Source organism: Anastrepha ludens, chromosome 2 (genome assembly GCF_028408465.1).
Source record: "Anastrepha ludens isolate Willacy chromosome 2, idAnaLude1.1, whole genome shotgun sequence".
Classification (NCBI taxonomy): domain Eukaryota; kingdom Metazoa; phylum Arthropoda; class Insecta; order Diptera; family Tephritidae; genus Anastrepha; species Anastrepha ludens.
In genome coordinates, this window is record NC_071498.1 from 135,347,135 (window position 1) to 135,361,193 (window position 14,059).

Sequence of the window (14,059 nt, forward strand, 5' to 3'; positions counted from 1 at the left end):
TACCTACAAAATACTTTGCTATATATTTTTGGTTGCTACAACAGCAACTGAAGTGCATTGGTTTTTTTTTTTTGCAAACATTAAAATATAAATTAAATAAATAATTGGCGTATACACTTCTGTTAGGTGTTTGGCCGAGCCCCTCCTTCTCTTTTGGTGTCCGTCTCGATGTTGTTTCACAAATGGAGGTTTGCCATTGCCACATTTGCAAAACAGTGGTAAAGAATTTTTGTGTTTCTCCCCTTTGCGAATTTCTGTGTTTGTCCCAAATATCTCAGTAAGCAAGTTCTTAAGAAACGTGACGACGCCGTGTTATGTTTTCATAATTTATGTTACTACTGATAATAAACAAGTCTGGCAGCACTAACAGCACTAAAGCAACCAGAGAAAAACAAATTCTTCTAGGTTTTGTGTTATGTTGAACAAACATTTTTATTGTTAAAGTAGTTAAAGAATATTGTGCTAGCAAGGAATATATAGATACTATGGGTTCGCATTTGGATCCTCAGCTTGAGGACAGAATTCTGCATGAAGTGAAATCGCAAGGCGTTTTCGATGAATTTCGCAAGGATTCAATGGCAGACGTAGACACCAAGCCCGCTTATCAAAATCTGCGACAACGTGTAGAGAATACAGTGAAAAAGTTCTTATCTGAGCAACACTGGACGCCAGATATGAATAAAAACCAACTGCGCGAGAAATTGCGGAGGCACATAACCGAGTAAGTTCCACAGTTGCTTATAGAAGTGGCGTTAATGGTAACCCAAATTCTAAATGTTTTGGTTTTTCTACTCATGTAGGTCTGGTTTTTTGGATGTTGGTGTGGAACGGATTGTGGATCAAGTGGTGAACCCCAAAATTGGTACAGTTTTCCAACCGCGTATTGAAGAAATTACTTACAAATATTTAGGACTACCTCCGCCACCAGTCAAACACGAACCTCCACCACCGATAATGCACCCCTTACCGCCCTTGCCTTTGACGGGACCGCCGCCTTTGAAAATAGAAACTAGCAGTCTTTTACCAACTGGACTCGAGCAAGTAAGCCCCGATTCCGATAAAGCGACAGTAAAGTCAGAATCTCGAGAGGATGACAAATCAATAATCGATATGGATATTGATATGGATGACAAAATGATAGAGGAGGATGATGAGTCTCCTCCATTCGAGCCATTAGTGAAATGTGTGGAGGAAAAACATGTAATAAAAACTGAGACAATGATAAAGAAAGAGAGTGAAGTTGATGAGAAACTAGAGATGGCCACGAGTAAAATCGAACCAATGTCAACCGGAAAGCCGTTAAAGTCAGAATTTGGTAAACAAGAAGAAATAAGAGATTCTGAAACGCAGGACACTTCCGGTTCAACAAATCCAACAAATCCTGAACCTGCGAAAAATTTGAGTTTACCATTTGAAGCAGATGCTGCTTTATCGCAAGATTCGCAGTTATCTCAGGTGTCGAGTGACAGTCACATCTCCGATGTTACTGCAAATGCGTCGCATAGCTTTATGGATAACTCGAGTGCTCACAACACATCGCAAGCACAAGACGAAGCAGTAATGGAATTGGCATCGGCGAATATATCGGAAGAAGCACAAATGCCTAAATTCAACGAAAACTCATGCGAAATGAGTGGTCCAAAGTCAAATCTATCCGAGCTGCACTTTGATATAAAGAAAGATGAGATTAAATTCGAAGGTACGTTGGATTTAAGCAGTTTTTTTTTTTACGATAAAAACCTTTCTGTTTTCAGGTACTGAGCGAAAGATAAATTTGATGGAACAAGAAGGCGAATGCAATTCAGTAATTGGAGATATTTCGCCGCGACAAAGGGGTACATTGGGTGGTAATTTAGAAAATAAAGAACAACCGCATCACTTCGGAAATTTAAATATTGATACAAATGTAGAGCCTAACGACCAAAAATCGGCACCGAAAACGCCTGCGGCAACTCCGACCCAAACTCCTCATGACAGTAGTTTCGGCTCTTCACTTGAAGATATAAGTTATCAGCATTATGCAGATAATTGTGAGGATGGAGTAAAAAATGAGTCTGTGGCTGCAGCAATATCAGTGTCTTTGCCAGAACAAAGCGCAAAGAAAGAAGCAAGTTCTTCACAAAATCGAGGATCCTCGTCGTCATCTCGACATAAAAAGCATTCGAAAGATAAGCGACACTCGCACGGCTCAAAGGAAAAGTATAAGGACAGAGATCGCAGTAAAAATAGAGACAAAAGTAAAGACAAGGATAAGGGTAGTGATAAGGATAGAAGTAGCGACAAAAGTAGGCATAGAGACAAAGAGTGCAGTAGGGATAAGGATAAGGAACGTAGGGAAAAGGAAAGAAGAAAGGATAGGTCTAAGGAAAAAGAAAAGTCCCATAGGCGCGATAAGCACACGAAGACCAAAAGCGATAGCATGGAGCGTAGCGGCAGCTCAAAGCGCTCGAGCTCGTCCGCAGGGCGGTCTCATGATACAAGTTCCAGTAAAAATGATAAAGGCGGAACATCGAAAAGTGCGAACACTTTCATATCATCGTCAAGCTCGTCCAGTCGTTCTGAAAGCCATGATGCGAGACGCGAAAAACGTGAATATGAAAGGAAGAAACATCTAAACTCATCAAATAATGAAAATAGTTCAAAGAAAGATGACAGCAAATCGGCCATTGATGATCATAGCATTGAAAAGTTGAAAGTTCAGAGACGCAAGTCAACAGATTCAAATGATGAAGGTAAAGGTGGTAGTGGTGGTGGTGGTGCTGGCAGGCAGAATGGCGGAAGCGAGCATGTAAGAGGCAGCGTAAACTCATCAGGAACCAGCTATGATAAGCAGCAAAGTCAACAGAAAGACTCCAAGAACACATCACCAAGTTCACAGAGCCCAAAGAGCAAACCCAAAGATGGTGTGGAGGAGTCTGGTAATTATGATGGAATGATATAAGGTGTTCGTTGATACATTTCTTTTTTCTGATCTAACCACAGGTTATGAAGATAAACACACTGGCGCATTGAATATTACTAATGAAATGTGTGAAATTGAGAGCACAAAAGCTGCGATGGCACAAGCGCACCGAAATAAAGTTGTTATATTGAACGATATGCTGGAGAATCCCAATGTAAATTTCATAGATTTGGGACCAACAATGACAACATATTCAATCGCTAAAGGTGCAGGTGCAGCTGCAATATGCAATACTCCGCCCAAAATAGATATTTCGCCGCCCGATATAGACATCGCATTGCCTGAAACAACTTCTAAGTCGCCTGCAACGCACATTTCATCGACAAGCTCGCTTGAAGTGGAGGAAGAGCAGCTATTATTTTTCGATGAAATGAATGCGCCATTTTCAGATCGCTTGCGTTTGCTCGATAACGCAATGGATCGTTGCCGGCGTGTGGTTAATAATTTGCGCTTCGATTGTGGCAACGAATTATACAACTCGTTTGAAGCTTACGAAGAGCAGCAAAGTAAAAACGAATTGGATACGAATGTAACGACGCAATCTTGTGCTACACTTTCAGTCGATTGCGTGCCTGTATACAGTGTGGAAAACTGTTTCATGAGCAATCAAAGATGTGGAGCTAGTCCGGTTGAGAATGCATTCGATAACGATTACGAGCCGCACGCGAAACGTAGACGAAATAACATCGGGCAATCACTGCAAAGTAAACCATCACCCACACCTTCAGATGCTAGTGTCAATTCCAAAGAGAATATGGCACTGGACAAAAATGCTGGTAAGTAAAGGATTCTCCTTGGTGAATCCGTTATTCGTTCGAACATTTTCACTACTTTGTTTATTTGTATTTTGATGTATTTGTATTATTGGTTAAATGCGCATACACACGTACGTATTTTTGTTGACATAGTTGTTGGTAGTATACTATTTTATAAAAACCGTAGACGTTGCTTTTTTCATTGTTGGTGTGGTGCTTAAATAAAATAAAAATAAACAGCTTTGTCATACACAGCTTGGTCACTGTAGCATACAGAGTACAAACATCTGGATATGTTTTTATTCCGAGACATCGCCATTTATTAGACGTTTGTTTTGAATTTTTTCAAAACATTTATTGCATGTGAGGTAATATTTAAACAAGTTTTGTATTTTGTATAAAAACCGTTATATTATATTAATGGTAGGTGTGGTTATGGTCTATTTTAAATATTTTATTGTCTAAAGAGCCGAAACGCAGTCAGAACCTCAGCTATCTTTTTTAAAATATATTTTTTTTAACGCTTTCTATGTAATATTGACAGATGCGATGTATATTACAAATGATAGCTGAGTTTCTGGCCGTATATCGGTTTTTTCGACAATGCAAAATTTAAAATGGACCATAACCAAAATATATTTTTTAATATTATATTCGCCTCTTCGTTAGCTACTTCTTTGCTCGCTAGCTCTCTGCTCGGCTAACTTGACGAAAAATTTGTATGCGAAAGTAACAACAACAAAATTATCGAGCAAAATTCGCCACTAGTGAGTGTGGTTATACCTCATAAAAGTAGTATAACCCACAATTTTCAATGTTGCCAACTTCATTGCAAGAGAGTTTCATTTAGCCCCTGGTGACGCTCAAGCATGCATGTCCAGCAGGTTTATATGTGTGCGTGCCGGGTGACACTCGTACTTGCTTCGTGTCACACATACTTGTTGTCGGCTTTTGCATGATGGAAATCAAAAATTTTAGATATTAGCGTCAAGCACCCGACACGCACACATATACATAAGCTGCAGAACATGCATGCTTGAGCGTCACCAGGGGCTAATTGTCCAAGTTCATACAGAGAATCTTTTGTTACTTCAACTTTGCGAATTCTCTTTTAATGTTGCCCGTCGTGTTCATACACCTTGCACTCGTTAGTTTTTAATCTACAGTCGATAACAACCAGGAGAAGAACGAGAATACGAAGTGTATTGAAAGAGCACGAGCATCACAAGTAAAGCGTTGAAGCAACACAGTTGCCCTTTACCAACTCAGTCTTTCTAATACTCATTAAGTGCTTCCAAACAAAATGTCAAATATTTTACAGCGCTTGCAACGTATGTTTATATTTGCTTCATCTGTTCCCCACTCGAAAATTTCTTGTACTTCATAGAACTGGCATGACTCACTATTTTCAACGCTGCCAAATCTCTCTTCTGATATTATGTAAGTTGCATTAAAGTATGTTCACTTATGCAGAAATTAGCAATAAATCCACAAAATTAATCTACCCGTTCACATATGGCAGATTACCTGCAAAATTGACAATCAGCTGTCAATACTGTTTTGAAAGGCTTTTCTTTGGTTGGTTTAATTATTATTAACGATATGAAGAAAAGACAAGGAGATGGAATAGCTAATTTAATTGCTATTGCAATTGGTTGCTCGTAATAAACAGTTTAAAGAAATTCGTAAACGACGTTTACTAAGGTGTCAAAAAATTATGGCAGCAATACGCATGCGAAATTCGATATTATATTTTATAATAAGTAATAAGAGGCCAAAGCGTCTATGGACACCCGTTTTTCTGTAATATGAATGCATAATTAATAATATTTAACAAAAAATGTCTACAAACCTGTTTTCTTTGTTTTATTTAGTTTTTACGTGGACGTTTCTCTTTACATTCGTAAAAATAATTATCTATAACACAGGGTTGTATGTAAAAAAGAATGGAAATAACCTAGAATTATTTTATAATTATGGGTAATCTCGCTTTTTAATTACGGATTGGGAGTTAAGCACGAAAAAGTAGATAATCTATATGTCAACGTATTATTAGATCACGTTCATACAAAGCTCATTTTGCTGCTTCATCTCTGCGTATTGTTTTTTTGTTGTTGCCCGTCGTATTCACACCTCCGTTGCTTGCAATTGTTCAGTTTATGGTCTACAGCAACATTTTCTATAGGTTGAATAATGCTTTTTTTTTAATTTATTGTTTTAATTTTATGTTTTTACCATCATAAATAAATAAATTCGCCATAGAACATTTTCAGAGCGAATTGCCGCATTTAAAAATAGTTCTGTCTCGACTACCTTGCGAAATTCGAACACTCTGTCGTCTCTAATCGAAATTAGCTATCAAACTAAAGTGGAAGGTTAAATCAAAACAAAATTAACAAACGTTGAATAATAACTAGAAACATTGGAATTTTAATAATGGAGTTAAAAAAAAAAGATATTGTGAAAAAATTATTTTATCGAGTAGGTTGTTGTTCCATCTCCACGAAGAACAGTTTCAGCTATTGAAGCAACCGCTATATCTTATAGCTTGTGAAGTTATCGTTAAGCTCTTAAAGTTTAACCGGAAAGAAAGTTAGACCTTTGAAAAATTTGTATGAACTTGTCAATATTTTTATAAAATATCTTATTAGAAATATTTTAGTATCGAACTCAATCCTAAAATATCTTATTAGAAATATTTTAGGATCGTCCTCAATCCAGCGTGATGAGGAACTTTCCTTTAAAAATAGTTTTCGGATGAGCGAAAGATTTTTTTATTAATTGTGCGAGATATCAAATAAAGTAAAATCTCAATTTTAAATTTAAAAATAATTTTTGGATGAGTCGACGACTTTTTATAAATTGTGCTAATTATAAAATAAAGTAATGGTTAATGGTTGTAAAGGGTTAAGGTATGGCCCAAGGTGGATTTAATAAATTCGCCTTGGTATGGCCCTTTAGCACTGCGACCATATTGATCTATTGTGCACCCTATGCTGTCTATTGACTGTTAAGTATGCTTATGAATTGTACCAGCTCCTTCTGAGGGAGTGATTGAAGGTATTCATCTACAAGCATGAACTTGTTTAAAAACCTTTTCCTTCTATGCGTCAACCCCGGACATTCGATATTGAGATGTTCTATGGACTCCTCATCTTCGCAGCAAAATCTGCAGGTGCTGGTGTTAGTTATGCCTAATTTATGTAAGTGTTTGTTGCAGGTGAAGTGACCCGTGAGGGCACCTGTGAGAGTGCGAATGCTCTTTTTGTTTAACGTGAGGGCCATGTTAGCTCTTTTAGCGTTGAAACTTAGGAACTTTTTGGAGTGTCTAAGACCCTCTACGTTGTTCCAATGCTGGTTTAATAGAGTTTTGGCCCATAAAAAGTAAAATCTTAGTTTTAACTTTAACGAGGTAATTTGCGAATTACGTAGCGTGAGAACAAATCATAACCCGGATCATTCGATTCGATTTTAAAAGTGAGGTTTCCTTCGATATTAAATTCGATTCCGCTGATATTAGCGGTGTAGATATTTACCGTCTGAATTTTTCAAAAATTGTATGTAGAATACTGCGATAATATTTTTTTGTTCAGTGTATGCACCTCCTTCGCATACATACTCGTACTTACATATGTGCTTTTTTGGAACATTGAAAAAACTGCATACATACACAAGCAGATGTGTAAAGGCATAAAATATAGCACACAAGTGTTTATCGTAAAATTTCGTCATGTACATATGTATTTCTGTGCAGACCAATAGAGCATATAGATTTTGATTAGATGTCGGGGTTAATTTCGTAAATATTGGAAGTTAGTGATAACTTGTCTACTACTTCTACTTTTATAACATAATTTACTGATACTTTTATAATCAGAAATACGTGAAATCGTGCATTTTCAAAACTACTGACAGCGGGTTTATGTTTAGAAATCGGTCGTGTATGTATGTACGAGTCGATAATAATAAAGTTCTAGTAAGTAGATTTACTTTGTATGTGCACCGGTTCAATAAAGCTATAAAGGCAAGGGTTTTCACTATCTTATAACTGACTTATGTTGGGTATGGTTCGATAAATACCCCGAATTAAATGAAGTTCTGTTAAATGCCCCAATTTATACTCATATTTTTATTTATACAATAGATATGAGATTTGATTTCATAGGGAATATATTTTTAATTAACCCAATTGTTGGCTGCACAATTTAAGTTTAAAAAAGTTTGTATTCGATATTATTTTTATTTATTTAACTGAATTGATTTACCGATTTCGTATGGAATTCAAATGGTTTCATTTTGTTGTCCCGCTAAAAAAAAATAGCAAAAAACTTACTAAAATATTGCCACAAAAATACACGTAAAATGATTTGAATTAAGTTGCAAATTTTGCACAGCCGTTAAGTTTTGATTAGGGTTGGTGGTAAAAACAATTACGTCTTTTTATTAGTCATTATTAACCCTTTTAATACTCAACTGAGAGAAACTGCAGATAGACAAATCTGATGTTACCTGTCCTGTCCGACCGACTATCGCAGATCCTTCTTCTCAAACAGGGCGCTCTCCCCAGCATGTGGAGAAGAGGATGAGACGACGGATCACTGCCTGTGCGTCTACCCGGCCTTCACTCGAATCAGGCTTGAAGTCTTTGGCACTGATGTGTTAAGAAACGACCACCTTGGCTCTTTGGCACCACAAGGAGTGGGGTGGATTTAGAGAAAACTAAAAAAAAAGTCTTCCAACCCCCAATGTCACGCAACTACCCATTCGGCTACGGCGACCAATTAGAATTAGAAAGAATTAGAATTATCCTGTTATGAAAACAAAAACAAAATCAAAAGTAATCCCATCATATAGGGTCAACCAAACAGAGGTTTTATTTGATATTCAAAGAAAAATTCTATTTTTTAATATACATTATCGGATGTTTATTACATTACAAAGAGGAAGGTATGCCGTTAATAGTGGAAAATAACATCAGGCAAATGGCTACCACGACCACGCTTACAGGACAATATACTTTTCATGAAATTTTCCAAAACCGAATTGTAAAGTGGCCGCTCTATGTCCTCGATAGCCTCATGAATTCCATCTTTGAGCTCTTGAATCGACCCTGGGCTGTTGGCGTAGACCATCTCTTGAACGTGGCCCCAAAGAAAAAAAGTCACAAGGTGTTAAATCACAAGATCTCGGTGACCAATTGTGATCACCTCTTCGAGAGATAACACGGGCCGGAAACTTTGAATCAATGGTTTCGTTGCTTGTGTGGCACGTAGCGCTGTCTTGTTGAAAATTAACGTTGTCCAGATCAATACCATCCAATTCCGGCCATAAAAAATCGTTAATTATGTATCTCTCGATAGCGCAATCCATTCACCAATAATACTTGTTATTGGAACACCCTATATATTTCGGTTTTTCTGATTTTCTTCTAATAATAAATTGTCTGGATAATTTTTTTTTACTTCTAATCGTACCCGTACACCCTTTTTGGGTGTTTGGCCGAGCTCCTTCTCCTATTCGTGGTGTGCGTCTTGATGTTGTTCCACAAATGGAGGGGCCTACAGTTTCAAGCCGACTCCGAACGGCAGATATTTTTATGAGGAGCTTTTTCATGGCAGAAATACACTCAAATTATTTTAATTTTTTTTATGAGGATCTTTTTCATGGCACAAATACTAAAAAATAATCATGGGAAAGTGGTAATAATGCCAGTTAATCATTACACCTATTCTTAAAAAAACTTGTAATCATTACAATTAATAATTATTATTTAGTAGGTCTGATCAGTAGCAATAATCACCGTTATCTGAAAGTAAATTACTTGTTCCGCAAAATGTAAAAGAGCAGGTTAGCTCTATTTAGCTGCCCCCACATCCTATACGTATGCATGTGTATCCTCCAAATCTCTTAAAAAATTTAGATTTTTGTACTAATTCTAAACTCACAAACAGACATTGCACTTTAATTGAGAAATATTTAGTCATAAAAACCCTATTCCTATCCTACTAATACTAGTTTTCTAAAACACTAAAGAATTTATTATGTGTAAATATTTCACAAATTATGCCTTGATTTCTCCTTAGAAGGCATAAACAAAAACAAATCGTATTTTGAAAAGCTTACACTTAACCATTTCCGTAGCACTACTTGAACGCAGATTTGTTTGATAAAGTTTGCGTTGATAATTATTTCATTAATTGTAATCATGTTGTTTTTTTACTTTTCGCTCTGCTCTTCATTGATTTTTAGATATGCATACAAATTAAATCAAAGAATAAAGAACCCAGTATGAAGCGAATAATAAGTACTGGTAAATTTGTAGAGCCTTCGCGTATCGCATGACACAAAATAACCTATTCATAGAAGCCTACATTTTAAATAGATTGAAATTTGAAAAAAAAAAATTTGAATTATTCTTCAAACCATGCTGGGTAAGCAATTGTTAAATAATTTTGAAGTGTTTTTAATTAAATAAATTTCTTTGTGCTCAAATTTCATGTGTGTTATATTTCATGTCTAATCTGTCCATATTCGAAATCGAATACTATGCGCACGCTGCACTTAAAAGCTTATTACTTTCATTTCCAATCTATTGTGCTATGTCATTTGCAGATATGGTGAAGTGTATTCGTCGCATTGCCTCTGTAAATAAATTGAACCAACAGCAGCGATATAGCAGCGAGGATCTTTACAAGCCACGACCAGTGCTAAGTCAACGCTCCCGTCGGCGAGGCATGGATACGATAATCTAGATGATGTTAATCATAGAAGTTGAAAAATCTGCTGTTGTAAATTTACTATTTATATACGATATTTGAATAAAAACGATATATACATATATTACATATGTACATGGAAATGACTTAAATTTGTTATGTACCGGATTGTGTTAAGATTGTGAAAATGTTTGGAGTGAAAGTTTAACACTGGATTTTTAAGGGGGAACGCCACTGTGAAAATTCAAGAAAATCGATTTTTTTTTTTTGCATTTTCTGAAAGTATAAATATTCAAAAATATGTAAAAAAAGTTATTAACTTAAAATCTTAAAAATTGACTGAGATATGCCCAAACCCCGAAGAAAGAGCAGGTAGGCCGTTGAATACGCAACGAAAACTTTAAACGCTTATTTCTCAAAATAACTTTTTTGATACGGTGGCAACGATTTCTCGAAGACTAATGCACCGATTTTAATTATCTTTTTTTCAAAATGTTTGTTATCGCATTGGCTATCGTTGTACGTAGCCGATTTTTTAAATTTTGAAAAGAGCTATTTTTTTGGGTCTGTGAAAAATCAAAAAATGGTGAAAAACACACATCACCATTTTGTCAAAAAAAAAAAAAAAAAAACGGCTACGTACAACGATAGCCACTATTATGTAAATTAATAAAATTTTCGGTTTTTTGATTTCAGATGATTATTAATTGCTGTATCGCTGCCACCAGATGACGTCATTTTTTTGACTCGTTACGTTTATTCACATAAATTTGTCAATTTTCAATATTTTTTAATAAAAATTTAAATCAACATAGTTTAATACATATATCTTCGAATAATCATTCCTAGTTACAAAAAAATTCCCAAAAATCGATTATTTTTGACCCCCCACAGTGGCGTTCCCCCTTAGGGGATATGAAAAGAGTCGGCCGAAAAAAAAATTTTTTTAGGATCGAGTTCTAATAGTGCGGAAAAGTTGCACTGTTAGACTAATAAAGTGTGTGCCAAATTTCAGCCCAATCGAACAATATCTTCTGTCGCCACCAGAGGCCTCAATTATTGAAATTTCAGTTGATATTCTGAAAACTTTTATTTTTTCAAGATATTTTTTTTCTTTATGCATACATTCGGGAGCACATATATAAGAACTATAAAAACCATCAAATAAGGACTATAAACTAATTAGACATAAATGTATCCAAGACTAAGCATCTGTACACTATAAAATAATAATAAAACGTTATTGATTGTGCAGCTTTTTGCCTACTTTTTATTACGAAATTCGAGTACATAAATAAATATTTTTGTAGCCCAGAACCCACCCAACTCGACATTGAGGGGGTTTTTAATAATGTTCTCCCGGACGCAATCACCAGGTCGCTAGGTAAACTAGGAGTCGGAACCGAACTCATAAGGCTTATCCACACGATGCTTACCGATAGAACGGTCGTGGCAGAATGGGGCGACACCTCTCTCCGCCGGCAAGTGAACAGAGGCTTATTGTCAGAGGCAAGTTTCTAGATACTCTGATGGAACTGATGCAGGGTTATCTGAATCTAGTTATAAACTGGACCGCAAATTGCGGCCTATCTATAAATCCTCTGAAGACGGAGCTCGTCTTATTTACGAGGAAATACAAAATACCAAGAGTGTTTCTCTCCTCAATATCGGGCGCTCCGTTGGTGCTCTCTGACAAGGTGAAGTACCTGGGACTCATCCTTGACAGAGGTTTTACATGGAAGCCAAACATTGAGGAGAGAATCAGAAAGACAACAGTCGCCTTGTATGGTTGCAGGGGCGCTATCGGCAAAAGATGGGGCCTCTCGCCTAAAGTCACTTTTTGGCTTTATAACATGATTATAAAACCAATCTTGCTATACGGAGTCCTTGTCTGGTGGAACTCGCTAGAAAGGATGGTATCAGTTAAGAAGCTGGAGAGGGTACAAAGGTCTGCCCTCATTGGAATCAGTGGGGCTCTCCGTACCACTCCTACTCTAGCGCTTAACGCTATGCTGAATGTGGCGCCCGTGGACATTGTAGGGAAAACTACCGCTGCACGCGCCGCAATCAGATTAAGGTGTTCGGGCCATAGGCTAGACTTAAGTTACGGACACTCTAGCATTCTTAAAAACTTTGAGTTCATCCCTACGGTGCTGGACCACTGTACACCCACGCTAGGTCCGAGCGGACCTTTTTCTACTCACATTCCCTCAAGGGATGACGGCAAGGCATGGCAAACATGTTCACGGATGGCTCGAAGTTGGGCGGAAGGGTTGGTGGGGGAGTATTCTGTAAGGAGCCTCCCATCAAACTTAAATTTAGGCTCCCGGACCACTGTAGTGTTTTCCAAGCGGAGGTATCCGCAATTAAGGAAGCGGTGGACTGGTTGCTTAATTCGGTAATTACCGTTAAGGAAGTAAATATTTACTCCGATAGCCAATCGGCAATTAGGGCCTTGGGCTCGCTGTTTGTGCGTTCGAGATTAGTCGGGGAATGTCTGGCTTCTCTCTCGATTGCATCCGAATACTTCATCATCAGGCTCATTTGGGTTCCCGGTCACAGCGGCATAGAGGGAAACTGCTGGGCTGATGAGCTGGCTAGACAGGGAACTTTGGAGACGGTTTCGTCGCGTAATGAGAGAATTGGGGTTCCCCTGAGAACCTGTGGTCTGCTCCTGGAAAGATGGGCCGCGAGTCAACTCAGCGAGCGCTGGGCTAGTGCGCAAACGTGCAAGGTCGCGAGATCCTTCTGGCCACGGGTAGATCGGGGACGCTCAAGGGAACTCCTAAGGCTAACAAAGTCCCAGCTCTCAAACTTGGTGGGCATCCTTACCGGACATTGTCCGTTAGGTGTTCACGCCGTAAGACTTGGGATTACCTCAAGTCCGTTCTGCAGAATTTGTCTGGAGGACGAGGTGGAATCATCTCAACACCTTCTTCTCAGCTGCCCTGCTTTCGTCTGGCAAAGACTTAGAAACCTGGGCTCCCACTTTTTCGCTACGCCTGCGGATATAGCCGGCGTAAGCATCATAAATTTGGTGAAGTTCATTAGTAGCTTGTTACGGCTAACTACGAACGCAAATCAGCCCCCGTCGGCGCCGTCGTAAAATGTATGGTCATCATCGTATCTAATCCCAAGGCTCCTTCTTCCTTCCCATCTCCTTTCTCCTCTCCCATGTATGGCACCACAACGGACGAATTTCTTAACATTTGTCTAAGTGAACCCTTTAGCTAGGGCAGCCATTTAACCTAACCTAACCCACCCAACACGTGGAGGTTGCTGCACTTTGGGTTCTTATTTTTTTTTTTTCTTTCTTCAACATCAAGACGCACGCCACAAATAGGAGGAGGAGCTCGACCAAAGACCCAAAAAGGGTTAATTCTAAATGCTTTGTGAATAAACAAGCTTCGATTGAGGCATTGGAAGCCAACATTACTAAAATTATTCACGAGATACCGACCGAAGTTCTCCAGCGAGTCATTCAAAATTGGTGTTTACGGATGGTCGAATTACAGCGAATCATCACGAACGTTCAATTTCCACCCACAAACTATAAAATTATATTTCCCATTGTAAAAAATTAAATGTTTTTAATATAATAGTTTTTATTTACTTTCATTTTTCAA

At 37.8% G+C, this 14,059-nt stretch overlaps 1 protein-coding gene across 3 annotated transcripts; it reads left to right on the plus strand.

Annotated features, from left to right (window-relative positions):
• The first annotated feature begins 368 nt into the window (after positions 1 to 368).
• Positions 369 to 10,577, plus strand: LOC128855389 (biorientation of chromosomes in cell division protein 1-like 1). Of its 3 annotated transcripts, none has more exons than XR_008453713.1 (6): positions 369 to 721; positions 801 to 1,699; positions 1,755 to 2,918; positions 2,983 to 3,738; positions 9,967 to 10,148; positions 10,330 to 10,420. XR_008453713.1 is itself a non-coding variant. In XM_054090250.1 (5 exons), exons 1-5 carry the CDS (start codon positions 486 to 488, stop codon positions 10,467 to 10,469), a joined length of 3,195 nt encoding a protein of 1,064 aa, XP_053946225.1. In that variant the 5' UTR covers positions 370 to 485; the 3' UTR covers positions 10,470 to 10,577. The 3 variants fall into 3 exon arrangements, 1 of the variants encoding a protein (XP_053946225.1); XR_008453714.1 differs by having other exon boundaries at positions 10,286 to 10,376; XM_054090250.1 differs by lacking the exon at positions 9,967 to 10,148 and having other exon boundaries at positions 370 to 721; positions 10,330 to 10,577.
• Positions 10,578 to 14,059: the final 3,482 nt, after the last annotated feature.